General features: G+C 44.8%; 1 protein-coding gene across 1 annotated transcript; it reads left to right on the plus strand.

Moving 5' to 3' along the window:
• The first annotated feature begins 283 nt into the window (after positions 1 to 283).
• On the plus strand, positions 284 to 15,172 carry ints7 (integrator complex subunit 7). The gene is made up of 20 exons (XM_036550497.1): positions 284 to 451; positions 659 to 788; positions 1,079 to 1,225; positions 1,627 to 1,764; positions 1,909 to 1,955; positions 2,266 to 2,465; positions 3,007 to 3,129; positions 3,550 to 3,667; positions 4,081 to 4,215; positions 4,648 to 4,745; positions 5,128 to 5,367; positions 5,940 to 6,077; positions 6,462 to 6,668; positions 7,661 to 7,855; positions 9,071 to 9,174; positions 9,558 to 9,626; positions 10,389 to 10,521; positions 10,672 to 10,770; positions 11,172 to 11,357; positions 13,649 to 15,172. The coding sequence occupies exons 1-20, from the start codon at positions 358 to 360 to the stop codon at positions 13,949 to 13,951; spliced, it is 2,904 nt and encodes a 967-aa protein (XP_036406390.1). The 5' UTR covers positions 284 to 357; the 3' UTR covers positions 13,952 to 15,172.
• The last annotated feature ends 1,582 nt before the right edge of the window (positions 15,173 to 16,754 follow it).

The following is a 16,754-nucleotide window of genomic DNA, read 5'->3' on the forward strand; positions in this document are numbered from 1 at the left end:
CGCGAATCTAAAAGAGCAGAGACACAACCGAACTCCCCGCTAAATTGATGTCATGATCGCTGATTCGCCGTGGAGGGATGCGTGTGACTCCTTCCTCCACAAAACAGATACGTCTGCCATTGGTCTAAATACAGCGCGCAGCGAATTTTGACCAATAATAGGAAACAGCGCCTCACATGTGGTGATAATAGCAACGATCCACACCGCGCCTGGTCGCCTTAACTCTACCAGTCGTCACTTCCTGCCGCTGTGCATCTAGGGAAGTAGTGTGTGTTGTATTTCCTTCTATGTCATTGTGGGTGATATTATTTTGTTTTATTTTGGTCGCAAAAGTTCGTGAATTTGTTAAGACAAACCATGTCGCTGTCTACAGCACGTTCGTTCCTTTCAGAAGCAGGTTACGGAGAACAAGAATTAGATGCAAATTCCGCTCTCATGGAGTTGGATAAAGGTGTGTTGCTAGTGCTCTTATGTGGTCAAGAACACAATTTTAGGACGATTGTTGAGCATTATTTTAAATGCGGCAGTAAGTGACAGATATGGCAGTAATCTATAGTATGAGGGGTACTTTGTTTCGGTTTATCTATGCATGCAGTCGATTTCATCTACAATACAGGTTGCTAAAATTATACGTGTTTTTGCATGTCATTCATTGTAGGACTGCGATCCGGCAAGCTGGGAGAACAGTGTGAGGCGGTGGTTCTCTTTCCCAAACTCTTTCAAAAATATCCGTTCCCGATTCTCATCAATTCTGCCTTCCTAAAGCTGGCGGATATCTTCAGACTGGGGTAAATTTCTTTTACGTACGCCACACCTTTCTCTGCACACAAATACGCTTTGTTTTGATTTGTTCTTATTCTGACTTACAGTTTTCATTATTTACTTTATTGCATTTGCTTACGTAGCTTAAGTTTTAACATTGGTTAAGTACTGTGCTTATAGGTAGTATACCTACCTGGGAAAGGAACTTGCAACGTCATGTTCACAAGTTATCGACAAGTGCAATTCAGCAGTGACAGACTACTCTCCCACACACGCACACACACTCAAACACCTGAAAACGCTGTTTTTGCTGCAGGAACAACTTCCTTCGGCTGTGTGTGCTGAAGGTGACGCAACAGAGCGAGAAACACCTGGAGAAGATCCTGAATGTGGATGAGTTTGTGAAGAGGGTTTTCTCTGTCATACACAGCAATGACCCGGTGGCCAGAGCCATCACACTCAGGTATCCTGCCCTTCTGTCCCGTCTCTCAGGGTTCAGCACTCTCTGAATCTCTCAGTTCTTCCAGAGTTTTCCCTGCTGACCCTGCAGAGTGTCTGTTTTTTCCATTTTTGTTTTGTTTCTGGAGCATATGTGGAGGACTAATAGGTTATAGGTGTTTCAAAGGTTTGCTTCCTCAGGCAGAAATGACTGGTCCATTAGTGGGGTATTGAGCACATCATTGGGTTTCTTGGACACCATATGTTATTTTTGCAACATGTGAAACAGGGTTGGGGCAAGTTAGACCTTTAGTCATCTTCACCACATCCACACGTCATGGAGAAGATGAGGTTTGATATGGTTTCTCATTGCAGGGGATGTATAATTATGCACGTAATGTTTCTTTTGTTATTCTTTTTGTCTAGGATGCTGGGCAGCATGGCTTCTATAATCCCAGAGAGGAAAAATGCCCACCACAGCATTCGCCAGAGTCTCGACTCCCATGACAATGTTGAAGTGGAGGCAGCCATATTTGCCGCAGCCAGCTTCTCGGCACAATCAAAGTGAGGAAAATGGATCAGGAGAAATCTTCAGTAGTGAACTGTATATTTCTTTTGTTAGCCTGTCAGTCATATGGTGGATGTCATTATTTTTGCACCTTGTTACCTGACCGTTGAACTCTTATATTTGACTTATCTCATCTGCAGGGATTTTGCTGCAGGAATTTGCAACAAAATCAGTGAGATGATTCAAGGTAAGGTTTTTCTTGCATTTAAATGTTTGAATCTTTTCAGAAAGTTTTCAGAAATGCTTATCCCCACCAACTTATATACTCACCCACTTAAAATGACAGCTAACATTTTACTTCCCATATGGCAGTGTGCCATTGTGGTCAAAGACCTATACTTGAAAGAGAAGATTGCAAGTTTGAACCCCAGATGGGGCATTTCCATTCCACTCTTAAGCAAGGCACTAAACCTGAATGAGATCAGTGAAGCAAGTAAGTAAATGACAAAACTAAATAATGCAGAAATCCCTCTTTGATTGTTTTCCTGCCTCTCCAGGTCTGGACACGCCGGTGGACCTGAAGCTGAAGCTCATCCCCATGCTTCAGCACATGCACCATGATGCCGGCCTGGCCTCCAGCAGCAGGCAGCTCCTGCAGCAGCTGGTCACCTCCTACCCCTCCACCGAGATGGTCATCGTCACCCTTCACACCTTTACCCAGCTGGCAGCCTCCTCCCTCATAGACATCCCCAAACAGGTACGCACCGTGGGTGCATCACTGAGCCATTCCTCTCTCCCACTCTCTCTCTCTCTCTCTCTCTCTCTCTCAAACCCTGCCTCATTACATTATATTATTTTCATTTAGCAGACACTCTTTTCCAGAGTGACTTACTAGGTTACAATTTTATCCACTTGTAGGCCTGGATATTTACTGAGGTAATTGTGGGTTAAGTACCTGGCTCAAGGGTACAGCAGTAGTGCCCCAGCAGGGAATCGAACCAGCAACCTTTTGGTTACAAGCCCTGTTCCATGCCACTCTGCCACTCTGCCTCCATCCAAAATGACCAAAATTCTTCTTTCTGCTTGAGGAAGGATGCCAAACTCACAGAAGGCTGGCACATTTTCTATGTGTGTATGTGTGTGTGTCTATCTGTTTGTGTGTGCATGTGGGCTTGTATGTTTGTGTGTGAGAGAGCCAGTGAGAAGAGGAGTTCAGATGGTCCCAGTCCAGGAGGCAGGTTTTTCTCTCATTTTTCCTTGTGATGGGCATCGCTCTGTTCCTCTGGCTCTTCCTATAGATTCAGCTGCTGCTGCACTACCTGAAGGAGGACCCCCGAAAGGCAGTGAAGAGACTGTCCATCCAGGACCTCAAGTTCCTGGCCAAAAAGGCTCCGCACCTTTGGACCAGAGAGAACACTCAGGTGGGGTCATCTGTCTAGTACACACATATGCAAACTCCTCCTCTGACAATTTGTTTATGACAGCCATGATCGTTACATTGTGTGGCCGTAAAAAAACTGGATAAAACAAGCAACTTTTGGCCTGGTCCGTGGGTGGTCCATAAACGCTGAGTAACTTACATCAACAGGGTAGAAATGAGCAGCAAATTCCTCAAAAATGGAACCCAGCTGGATGAAATCATCACTAAGCTACATTATTTTTGTGTTTTGAACAATGTATTCTCTGTCACTGATATGAGTATCGTAATTGGCACATGGTCTGTAATAATGTAATGTAGTGGTCTGTTTTGTGGGAATTGGGTGTTTACTGTTTGGTGCTGTGTGTTGATTGGTTGTCCACGGACTCTTGTGTGACGCTGTATGTTGATTGGTTGTCTGCAGGCACTGTGTGAGTGTGCCCTGAGTATTCCCTACAACAGTCTGAAGCTGGGCATGCTGTCTGTGCTGTCCACACTCTCTGGAACCATCGCCATCAAGCAGTACTTCAGCCCTGCTGCAGGTAAACTAGGACACACTTTGTCTTTGATTAAACCTCCGTGTGAGCTGACGGCAGCATGCCTTAAGCACTGTGACATTTTTGAGGCACGTTATTTCAGAGAAGTGCTGCTCAGCTCTTGTCCTGGAAGACTGTAATTCAGCAGATTCACCTCTATCAGAATCCCTAAAATGAGCTGCCATTTGAGTAAGAGAGTAAAGTAGCAACACTTCTAGAGTTTAGAAGGTTTCAAAGTCAATAACCTTGAATATGTAAGATCATAGAGTTAATGTGGGAAGTGCTAACGTTTCATTTGAAACACTTCAGCAATGTGTTATTTGAGTCAACCTTTTGCTATTTGAATTGTCATTTTGGTAGCCCTTAGTAGGACACGGGTATAATGTGGAAGGTTCTGGAAATTGATGTCCCTCTCTCAGGCAGCGCTCCAGGAACGTCTCGACCCACCGACCTCGTCAGGCTGGCGCAGGAGTGCTGTTACCACAGCAACCTGGCTGTGGCTGCCCATGGGGTCACCGTGCTTTCCAACATCGCCATCTCCTGCCCGGAGAAAGGTAGGAGCTTCCCTGGGCTCGGTGTGATGCGGCAGGGCTGTGTCTCCACTGCGCTGCCTCAGCTGTAGGTCAGCTTTACCTGAGACGAGCCGGAGGAGTTTTCACTGCCCTACGTTAAGTACAGGTCAACCTTACCTGAGGCAAGCCAGAGGAGTTTCTTCTGCCCTGCCTCAGCTATAGGTCAGCTTTACTTGATACAAGCTGGAGTTTTTACAAAAACAGTACACCATGTGTTTACTACACCATTATCAGCCTGCATTAGTAGACTGTTATTTTCTTCAAAAAGAACAGACTTCACCCTGATCAGTCTGGTAAAAAGCCAGCTGTGTAAATATGAGCAAGACTTTGCCAGTGATTTTATATAAAATCAGATCAGATTCCATCTTCCTGCTGTTAGAGAGAGTCCAGTGTTCTCTCTCTCTCTCCGTACAGATGTGTTGCAGCTGGAACAGGACACAGTGCTGGGTGTGGAGTCTCTGCTGGTGATGTGCAGTCAGGACGACAGCCCCAGTGCCCAGGCCACGCTGAAGGTACAGTCCACTTTCCGTGGGTCCCAAACAAGAGCCCACCTGCAACACTTCAGCTGTAGTAACCACAGTTGCCACATCGTATGTCCACATCAGAACTGCACATCTTTAGAGAAAAAAAAACAATAAGCAGCACTCATAAGAAGAGATACAATTTCCATACCCATGTGATCAATGATTTGTGGATCAATTCAAGACATGAATGTTATTGAATATTTAAAGTGTGAAGTTTCCATCTGGAGTCATTATTATGCTGGGGTGGTTGGGGTTGCCCACTCATTCTTTATGAGGATTAAGGCTGTATTAACGTAGCGTGACGTTCAGCATGACGATCAGCGTTCATACTCTATTATGATCCCGGCTGCTCGGTGTCCCCCCTCCTCAGACGGCCCTCACCTCCCTGGTGAAGCTGCTGAAGAGCCGCCCCCACCTGAGCCAGCCGGCCGTGGAGTTCCTGCTGTGCCAGCTGCGATGCGCCAGGGACCCCGCCCGCGTCCTCATGTGCCACGCCCTGGCCGCCATCGCCATGCAGCTGCCCGTGCTGGGGGAGGGCATGCTGGGAGATCTGGTGGACCTCTACAGGGTCGCCGGGCGCTCGGCTTCCGACAAACAGCAGGAGCTGCTGGTAAGGGCTTTCTGTCGACGTGCCAATGTCCGTCACTTTCTCTAGGGTGTGCCATCTGTCACCATTACTCCATTCACTTTTTATAGGCCTTACTCATGGCTGCCCTGAATGCAGACGCGCTATACGTGCTCTGTAAATCAATTATACAGATAGGCTTTTACTCCAGTAATTCAGCTAAAGTCACCCTGCTCAAGGGTAAAGTAGCTTTGTGGCTCATGTGATTTCAGCCCATGACACTCTGGTAAAGGGCCCTTACAGTATTCTGTGCTTTGGCCTCCCCTTTGAATGTTCATTTTGTAACAGCCCTTCATTTTCTTGCTGTATATATCAGCTGGTGAAATTCGGGCATTGTCTCGGTGGTTTTGTGTGATTCTTGTTGATTAGTGTTGCTGTGATCCTTGCCAAGCCACCTCACATTATGGAGCTGATTCATAATTGAACGTTTCCACAGCCTGGCAGAGCAGTGCTAAGTTAGCACTCTCTCTCTCTCTCTCCCACTGTTGAGGTTGTGGGATTGAGGCCAGGTAGGATATAATTAGGTGTGACTCCGTCACACTTTTCTGTACCTGCAGGTTTCCCTAGCAACGGTGGTCTTTGTGGCCAGCCAGTCATCCCTGTCAGCGGAAGTGAAGACGGTGATCAAGCAGCAGCTGGAGAACGTGGCAAATGGCTGGACAGTGTACCGGATCGCCCGGCAGGCCTCGCGCATGGTGAGTGCTGATCCCACCACTGACACAAGTGGGCATGGACAGGCAGCTGCTTTAACAGATGGCACTACACATGCCAACTAGCTAGCCTGCTCTTTTTCCTTTTTCATAGCATGATTTTTCAGGTTCGCTGAGCAGATCTTGATTTGTCTGATTTGTCTGCGCTCTGAAGTCGATGTGTCCTAAAATGCATGTTAATTCAAGTCATTTTTTTTTTTTGCTTCAGGATCTGCCTTGATATGATTTTCATTACATTTGTGACCGTTATTAAAAACATGACACCAGCGTGGTCCTACTTTCCTGACTGTGTTTTATGTTTTTTGTGTGTTTGTGTGTTTGTGTGTTCGTGTGTGTGTGCGCGTACGTGTGGTGCGTGTGTCCACCCAGGGCTGTCACGAGTTCTCCAGCGAGCTGTACCAGAGCCTGCGCACCCGCGTGGCCTCGGAGCACTTCTACTTCTGGCTGAACAGCCTGAAGGAGTTCTCCCAGGCCGAGCAGTGCCTCAGCCGCCTGAAGGACGGGGACTACAGCGGAGCCATGACCGCCATCGCCGAGGCCCTCAGGTCCTACCAGAAGGGCATCGCCTCGCTCACGGTCAGTACCGCGCAGCTGCCGGTACCAGCGGTGCCAGCCCATTTCAGTCATTCCCCCTCCGAAGCTGCATTTTTATATATTTTTATTTATATTTATTTATATATTATATTATATTATTATATCATATATATTATATATTTATTTATATTTATTTATATATATTTTTAGTGACAGAACTCTAGAGGTATGGCTGGTGGTTATTCTGAGGGAAATCTGGCCTGTTTCCTGCCTGCTGTCTTCATTATTGGGCCATCTGGTCCTTACTTTAAAAAGGCAATAATGTACAAGGGGATAACAGGAATAAAATCAAACAGGGAGACATCTTCGGGTGAATGCTGATAAGAAAGCCTGAATGACATTAAAATCCCACAACAGTCCACAACAATCCCAGTACACAGCTGTAATCCACTCCAGATCCCAGTGGCTGATACTCTGTGGCTTTTCCTCATCCATTTCAAAGAGGAATGGATTCATAACTGGAAAGCCTTGACTAACATCGTTTATCATGACTGCTTACGTCAGGTCCAGAGCAGGAGGTGCCCGATTTTGATAAATGCATGCCAGCACAAACAGTAAATGCCATTTGTAAACAGTGCATTAAGCTGTAGTAAATTGTGGTTTGTATATCATCAGTACCTCATCGTCAATTAAATGGAATGTAATTGCATGCATTTTCATTGCATTGCCAATGATCGTGGCAGACCTTTCTGAATCAATGGATAGCTTCCATTACCAAGAAATTTTCAGCTGTGGGGTTCTCCTGTACTTCCAGTCATTTCAAAAAATACCTGCAATTGAATGAATTATAATAGTAATAGTTAGGTAACAATAATCATATAGTAGTTTGTAGTGGAGTATAGTAGTAATAGTATTATTGTAAAGGTTTTCCGTGTCTCACACAAAACTGCATGGGGCACTGTTTTACCACTTGATCATACACACTGTTTAAAGTGACGAGCGGGGCGGGGTGTCCCCTGTGTCTCCCCCCGCAGGCCGCCAGCACGCCCCTGAGCCCGCTGGCGTTCCAGTGCGAGTTTGTGAAGCTGCGCATCGCCACGCTACAGGCGCTCTCGCAGCTCATCTGCACCTGCAACAGCTTGAAGACCAGCCCGCCCCCCGCCATCGCCACCACCATCGCCCTGACCTCCGGCAGCGAGCTGCAGCGCTGCGGGCGCATCTCCACGCAGGTGCTGCAAAACGCGTACACGCATGCACACACCTGCACATATACACACACACGCATACACACACGCACAAACCCATACACACACACACGCACACACAAACCCACACAGACACACACGCACACGCACACAAACCTACGCGCACGTACACACGCACGCACACACGCACGCACACAACGTGCATACAGTATGCATACACGCCTCTGCTCACTTGTCTTGCACGCATACACACACGGAGTATATCACACTCATGCACCCCCACACACACAGTTATGGCTGTACTCTTGAGCACTTTAGCTAAATTTCATCTGTACAGCACGTGTCTTCTAAGCTTTGCACTGTAAGTCACCTTAGACAAGGGTGTCTGCCTGAGCAGTCGGTAATTACCTGGAAGCAATTCCGAGGGGCAGGCCGCTTGCTCATATGACATGCATTACATTTTTCTGCCGATTCAGCACTCTCACGACGCAAGGTGAATAGGCATGAGAGTGTAGTTTATGCGTGCAGGATGCAGTTCATCAAAGGGAACATTTGCAGCTCGTCAAAGAGAGCAGCCAGTCAGTCAAGTACGTACTCGTAGTAAGTGAGCAGATGGAATTCTGCAAACACTGCAATTTGATTGGTTCCAGGAATGGGCAGTGTTGTCCTACCTCTTTCCTGCTTCTAACCCTAAGAGGGCAGTATCTGAGTGCCATAAGCTGTCTGATGCTATACATCACTACTTTGCTATGTTTGGATTCTAGTTTAGAAATCTGTGTGCACTTTTTATCTTTAGTATGGCTTTGTTTTGAAAATAATTGTTCTCTGTAATAAAACTTGTAAAAGACAAGGACACTTCAAGGACAGTGCAGTAGCATGAAAAATGGAGTTTCATACCAGTAAATGCATGTTTTGGCTCAAGGCCCTGACCCCTTGGTGACCTGAACTTATAGAAAAGATTGAAAACATCGCTATCTGGAATCTAGTTAAATATTTCAGTTTACTATTACCCGTTCTTACTATTGAAATAAATTCGTTGAGGTCCGTCGCTAGACCGTTATATATTAATTTGAAAAAAGTACAGCATTTAATGGCATTGTTTAATGACATCATCCTTTCACAGAGAAGACTTTTGCAGTTGCCCTTGATGAGACGAGCCTTGGCCTATGGCCTTGTTCTTCTTTCCTCGGTTTTTCGCACCTCTCCCGGCCGGTAAAATGACCCGTGTGTCTCTGACAGATGAGGGTGTCGATGGACGAGTTCCGGAACCTGGCCACACGTTACGCCGACCTGTACCAGTCCTCGTTCGACGCGGACCCGGCTACCCTCAGAAACGTAGAGCTGTATCCTTCAGAGCCACGGAACTGTGCCGCTACTCTGGTAGGGGAGAGCCCTCTGATGAGCTGTGTGTGACTCCTTTTATGCCTCTGATGTTGTTGTTATTTATGGTAGCCAGTGTAATGAAGGTTGCCTCCAATGCCTCCAATTTACAATGAATAAATAATTCTCTTCATTTTCCCTGAAGAGAAAATCTGAAAGAGCAAGGGGATGATGTGGGGAAAAAATGAATAAATAACCAATAAATCTGTTCTCTATTTCACAAGAAAAAAAATGCTTTCTTGAGGAAGCATTGCTTTCTTGAGAAGTCGAGGTATGTAAAACCTCCCTCATATTTCCTAACGTCCACTGTAGTTTGTGCCCAGTTTTCTTTTAACTCTAATCTCAGGCAACAGCAGAGCTGCCTACTGATCTCTCATGTGATTGAGGCCCTCATTCTGGACCCGCACACTTCCAGGTAAGACAGCCCAGGCAGGTTTCAGCACAGCACAGCCGAGCCACTTACAGTAACCCCAGCCACAAGCGTGGCTCGCTGTGCTCCCGAAGTTTGATTGATGAGATTAATTAATTGCCCGTTAACGCAGCTATGGAAAATAAATTGTAGGTTTGCTTCTCTATTAATGTGCATGGTTGTACTAGTTGATTCAGGTCTTTCCTATTGCGTCTCTTTGTGCTTTTCCATCAAAGCTAGTGAGACTCGGTCACATGATGTGACAGCTGCATCGGCTTCTACGTAGAAGCAACAAAGCATTAACATTTGAGCAAATCCACAATAGCAGACTTTGCTTTAGTCAGCAGCTTGGGATGCCAAAAGTGTAGGATGAACCCTTCGGTTTCAATATATTAAAAAGATCAGGGTTCATTACATCACATTGCATTATTGTCATTTAGCAGACACTCTGATCCAGAGCAACTTACATGGATAACATGTAAAATTGTGACCTATTTATACAGCTGGATGTTTACTGAGGCACTTGTGGGTTAAGCACCTTGCCCAAGGGTACAGCATCAGTGGTCCCAATGGGGCATCAAATCAGCAACCTTTTGGTTACAAGCCCTACCATTACATTGCACTGCTACTTACCCAGGTTCCCGAAAGTAGGCAGAGAAAGCTTTTATCGAAGGGCACTATACTATATAGTACAGTGTATACCAGTTTTTGTCTGGAGCTTCTGGTGCTCCTGAGTGGCAGTGCTCTGACTGGTGTTCCCCTCCTCAGCTTCCAGGACTACAGCATCCTGGGATCGGAGCAGGCGGAGAGTGAGTATGAGCGGAGGATGATGTCCGTCTTCAACCACGTGCTGGAGGAGGTGGAGTCTCTCAGCAGGAAACACCCGCCTGTCTCCTACCTGGTGAGAACATGGGCCATGTAACCCCACAAGAGGTTTAAACTATGGCACTGCAGAATGATGGTGGAGGGCGGAACACTTTAATGTCAGTTGGTCAGTTTTGGCAAGATACGACTCATCACTGATTGGGTGCTTCGGTGTCGTCTGCTTTAGCACACGGGCTGTCTCTGTGACGCGGTCATCGCTCTGCTGAAGGTCCCGCTGTCGTTCCAGAGGTACTTCTTCCAGAAGCTGCAGTCCACCAGCATCAAGGTAAGTGCACTGATGTATACCTGAGCATTGGGGCTAAATTTTGGAAATTTAGCTTTGGAATAAGGGAACAAGGTAAGCAAACATTTCATCAGTACAGCGGACAGGGGCAGTAGCTGAAATACGTTTATTGGACACAAGTCCTGTCCTGCTGTCCCCACCCAGCTTTGATTTTCTGTCATGCATCGATCTGCTGTCGTCCGCTCATTAAAAAGCAATGACTTCTGCTTTTCCCTTGCCATTTTTCATTACTGATATGAACATGGCTTCAGGGTCTCCCATAGCTCACTGGCCCAGAAATGTCTTCTGTGTGAAGCAACAAGGTGTTCACGTGCACTCACTGAATGAGAAACTATCATTTTGTCTAACAGCATTTACATATATATATTTTTTTTCATTGTCAGCTTGCTCTTTCTCCATCACCTCGGAGCCCAACTGAACCAATAGCAGTGCAGAACAACCAGCAGCTGACACTGAAGGTGGAGGGCGTGGTGCAGCATGGCTCCGCCCCAGGGCTGTTCCGGAAGATCCAGTCGGTCTGCCTGAATGTTAGCTCCACCCTGCAGAGCAAGACCGGACAGGACTACAAGGTAACGGATTCCACAGCCTTACTGTCACCTCTGCAGTGCTGCTGCTGTACACTAGCAATGCTGCTGAAAGTCTGAAATATTCAGAGCTCTTTTTATAAAATTTCACATTACAGCGTTTATCTTGCCTGCAGGGGCTTACTCCATTTCTGGGTGATACATCCCGTTAAACACTTTCCTTGTGGTTCATTTTCAATGACAGACTTTTTCAAGAAAACCTAAAATGAAAGCCGGGTTCCTATTGGATATGTTGTACATGTCAAGTGATAAGCTAAAGCTAAACTGTAAGCTAAACTACTGGAGTTTCAACAAACAGCCTTTGATACACTTCACATAATTTATCCTTGCTGAATAATCCCTTTTTTTAGCTTCAGCCTGCTGCTTTGTATTCAGTTTCATATACACCCACAAAAACGAAAGTCATATTCAAGTTTGCACCACTGTTCATTAGTCTTAAGTTAGAAGCTTTTTTTCCCGAATGAATGTATTTTGGGATTTGAAGGCATTATGGGAAACACACATTTTTCCAGAGATTTCACAAATTCTTCCCCAGTTTTATCTCTGAAATGTGGAAACTAAAAACCTTAATGCCATGTCTAAATTATTTGACTCATGAATTAAAAACCAAGTCCTCAGAGAGTTGTATAGCAAACATCAACCAGAACAATGGCCGTCAATTCCCAAAGCACTGATCATCAGCTGTTGTTAAACTGAAGAAAAAATTATTGTAGGTAATGACAGAAAATCCTGGATAAAATATACATTTCATGATTCTGTACTTTTGTTTGTTAACTTTCACTTGAATGAATTTTTTGCCTTTTTGTGAAGCAGCTTGTGATGGAGGCATTCCCTCTAGGCTGAAGGCCAGGAAACTAGTCCATTATTTCAGTCAGTTTCTGTATTACTTTTGGCCAGGTGCCAAAGTTTTAGTAGGTACCAGTTTTAAAAGTATTGGTTTGGATTCAAGGATTCAAGCTTGCAACATTTTGATGTCATGTTGGATCCTGTGCCTTGTGCAGTCAAGTTCAGATGTTTCTTGTGTGAGATATATGTACACACACACACACACACACACACACACACACACATACGTCACAGAAACATTCAGGAATCACAGAGTGTTATTGCCCACCTTTCTGCGGTAAAGATGTCACTCTTGAAAACTGGGCTTGTATAATGTCTTACTCAGAGTACCACTCTTAACAAGGCAAATCAGACTGAAGAGGTGCGGAAATAAGTGAGCGTAAAAGCGTGTATAAAAACCCAACATAAAGTGAGGTCATCTCGGTTTAGTGCTCCCCCCAGTTCCTCCATTTTACTGCACGCTGTATCAAACTGCTGGCATGCCTGCACTAAAGATTAAACACAGCCCACCGAAACCCAAGGGGTGGCACATAAAAACCTCGTTACAGCGCGTTTGTAGCTCCTAGCGGGTTTGGATGAAGTTATCGCTCCGTACTTACTGGCGACATTCGTACTTTGGGCTACTTGCCGAAAGACGCCGGGACCTTGCGCGATTCAGCTGTAGTGGTGGGCCGAGGTCATTTCAGGCTGCGGTGAGTGCAGTGCTATCAGTGGGAAAGGTGGGGAGAGGTGGGAAGCTGATTTAAAAAAAAAAAAAAGCCAGGTGGCCTGTGCCAGGAAGAAGAAGAGTGCGAAATGCCAGGCGCAGCTAAAAAGGACTGGGTTCATTAAAGATGTTTTCCAGAGCCCAAACAACTCCTGGCCCGTGTATATTAACCTAATTGACTTACCTCTGCCTGAAAACCACTTCCAATGTGAATCCCTTCCAAGGCATCGACTGCTTTACAGGTAAAATGAATTTTAGCAGTATGTGTTCATAATCACTATTGATTTAATTAAACATTTGGCAGACACTACTATCTAGAGTGACTAACAAGGATGTCACGGCGAAATGAATATATTGCATGTCATAACGAGAGTAAGAACAAGCACAGGTACACAGTGACAAGTACCATATCAGGTGGTAAAGCCTCAGGTTTATTGCCTGGTGTAAAGGTTACCAAAACAGAGCTGGGATATAAGCATACAACCAGAGTTATTCTAGGGACAGATACAGAGCTTGAAGTACTTTACATAAAATGGCTAACTGATCCAAAAGAGTAGCATAAGCTTAATTTTACACAACTATACACAAAGTGCCCAACTGTTCTATAACACTGCATCTGAGCTAGAATATGGGATGATACCAGTTGTGGTTTTTTTGTATTATTTCTAATCTTAATTTATAACCCATGAATTGACAGAACATGTTCTCCCTCTCTACTTTGCAGATTCCGTTAGAGACAAAGACCAATGAGATCGAGCAGAGGGTGGAGCCCCACAACGATTACTTTAGCACCCAGTTCCTGCTTAACTTCTCCATCCTGGGCAGCCACACGGTCACCGTGGAGACCTCTGTGGTGGACTGCAGTGGCATCGAGTGGAAGACGGGACCCAAGAGCACGGTGGCCGTCAAGTCCCTGGAAGACCCCTACTCCCAGCAGCTGCGCCACCAGCTCCAGCAGCAACAGCAATCCCAGCAGACCTTGCCTCAGCCCGCCCCCCAGAGGAGCGTCTACACCCGCTTCCAGTGACTCCTCCCTGCCCTCCCTCCTGCCAAGCCCGTCCCTCCCTGCTCTGTCCCCTGTGTTTAGTATAAGGTCAGCTGAAATAACCAGTGGGAGCATCTTTGTAAAGTATGGTGGTTCTGTGTTCTGAGAGGGATGGTTCTGTTTAGGGGTGGTCTGGGAGGGGTGAGTCATTTTTTTTATGTTCGCTTCATGTTGGTGTCATCACCTTCTCCACACGACTAGATCAACACTGGATTCAGGACTGTTTCATAGAAGGCGGTCCATTTTCTTTAATGACCAGAATGTTCAGCAGTGCCTCATATTGTTTGAAGTCCTTCATTTCAAGTGTTACCTTGGAGTTCCACCGCAGATGTTTGAATACTTGGCATAGCCAAAAGAAATGCAGCCATAATTATTAAGGCAGAAAAAGGAGTGTATTCTGATTGATCACATCTTGTCTCTGCTTTATGCGCTAGTAGGCGTGAAGAGGATCAAATGAACAAGGCTGCAATGTTTCATTGTTTTTTTATACAACTATTTTTTGCCAAGGTAAGTTGAGACCTTTAACTTACAGAACACCATTTGAAGAACCAGATTTGTTCCTAAAACTACAAATAAATGAAATGCAGCTGACAAGTTACACTTGTCTGTTATTCAGGACCACGTGTCAGGTTTGAAAACGGTGTATTGGCTACATGCACAGGAGTACGTAACTGGTACTTACAGGGTTAACAAAACATATTTCCAATGCAAAAACTTTTGATGTCACAAAACTTTAACATCACTGTTCACGTGAAAACCTTTCAATACTTAATCAGTACTGATTGAAACTGCCAGTGATGTTCCCTCATGTTAATCATTAAAATAAAAAAATCTTTGTTTTTTTTTTTACATTTAGCAGGAGAGGAATTTGTAATCCATTTCCCTTCTCCACTGTCCTAATACTGAACAGACCCTTGACTTTGAATACGATAATTCAAATTGACCTTTGTGCAACAACCTGCCCGCCTTTTTTTGCGTAATCAGCGTGTGTTAAGCAATGAGGTACTCCAGCCCAATCATTCTGTCTCATTATTCTACTGGGAGTCGTGTAGTCTGTTATTACAGCCCTTTGTTATGAAACCAGAGGAGCTGGTCGGAATCCATATGAGTTGGTTCTTCCGCTGATTGCTGTCTAATAAATTGTATGAAATTACCAACACAATCATTGTTTGATTGACAGGCAGGCGTGGGGAGGGACAGGAGGGGTTGGGTGGCTAGCCTGTGTTCAGCTGTGTACAGGGGATTGCCATCCGTCCTAATATCCACTCTCAGCTGCTGTATCTGGACCATGGAATGAGAGGGCTGTTCTCTAGTTAGTGTGTTGTGGCATCAGCTTGTTTTGTAGACATGGACATGAAGACTTTCAGTACACATTTTCCCCAGTCTGAAGCACTTTCTCATTGGAGCAACAAGAAATGATGTGGTTTATTAAACTGCCTTAGAGACCCACCTTTCAATATTTCAGTTACTGTGTGTACACAGCCACAGGTTTGCTATCATTTCTCCGTGCTCATCCGTAAAGTCCCCAGTGATGATACCGTACTGAAGGGCGCTGTATTGTACTGGACAGTACAGATCAGTTTTGTTGAATTCACTTTACAACTCAGGAGAAAGGGGTAATAGCATGGTAAAAAAAAAATTGTTAACACTGTACTGTCTGTACCACTTGGGTCTGAGGTTCATTACAGCTAACACTAAAGTGTAGTGTTAGCATCAGATCTCTAAAGAGCCACCATGAATTTAGCTGAGGTATTAGATCAGTGTTTTATCCCTATGCTTGGTATGAACATAAAATGTCTTGGAGTTGGTCCATCCCACGGTTATGTGTTTTGGAGGCCACTAGAGTGGGGAATATGTACAGCGGTCCTTTGAAAAAGGGAAAACAATTATGCCACATAATAACTCTTGCACTTGTCCTTTAGAAAACATTTCATTTTTTAGCAGTAGCAACTAGGGTGACACTGAATGAAATATCAAAGTCCCTATTTATATGTTTACATTGTCATATAACTGTCTCTCTATTGACTGATTCTTAGAAAATTATTTTTACAGAGATAATGTCAAGCAAAAGATTCAGAGGTGATCTACCATCTATTCCTTTGGAATGTGAAACATTTGCATTCTAGAGATAGACCTGCCTGTCAGACATATTGTTTTGTCTTGTTACTGCAAAATATCAGCATCAAATGTCAGACCGTGTCCTAGTTTCAGCATCCATTAGCTGGGTATACACAGGACATCAAAGCACAAAGCAGACGCCAAGGTCTGACAGATGGATAAGGTAATTTTTAATTACTGGTGGCATAACTCGCATCTCTCTCTCTCTCTCTCTCTCTGTCTATCTATCCGGTGTTCTGGCTGTCTGTATGTGTCAGTCATTTTTTTTCCTCTGTCTCTCTCTTTTGAAAGGTTCCTGCTCTGGGTTTGTAAGGAGAGAACTGCATAACTATGTTCTTGAAGGTCTTCTTTATAAATGAGAATCTCCACAAGACCATCGAGTTGGATATATGTTTTTCCTCCCCTCCATTATACTCTGAAAGTGACTGCATTTAAGCAGCTGTGTGTACGTGCGTTGAATGTACATGGTTAACATGCTCCAGAGCAATTTTATTTCTCATTAAAATTAAAATGCTTGAGATCATTTCATGCACAAAATATTTAATGTTTTCTATTGTCCATTACAATACAGAACATAGAAACAACTACAAAAAATTACCCTGGTTCTGAAATATTGGATATTACTGGTTAGGTAACATTTGGCTGTCACCATGAATTGATGTAAAGT

The sequence above is a fragment of the Megalops cyprinoides genome, chromosome 17, assembly GCF_013368585.1.
Source record: "Megalops cyprinoides isolate fMegCyp1 chromosome 17, fMegCyp1.pri, whole genome shotgun sequence".
Lineage (NCBI taxonomy): Eukaryota > Metazoa > Chordata > Actinopteri > Elopiformes > Megalopidae > Megalops > Megalops cyprinoides.

Bases quoted from the DNA above. Each gene is read 5' to 3' on its own strand.
- ints7 (XM_036550497.1), top strand. From the start codon at position 358: ATGTCGCTGTCTACAGCACGTTCGTTCCTTTCAGAAGCAGGTTACGGA. The intron at 1,956-2,265 runs GTAAGGTTTTTC...CTGCCTCTCCAG, and splicing joins AATCAGTGAGATGATTCAAG to GTCTGGACACGCCGGTGGAC. The intron at 4,746-5,127 runs GTACAGTCCACT...CCCCCTCCTCAG, and splicing joins GTGCCCAGGCCACGCTGAAG to ACGGCCCTCACCTCCCTGGT.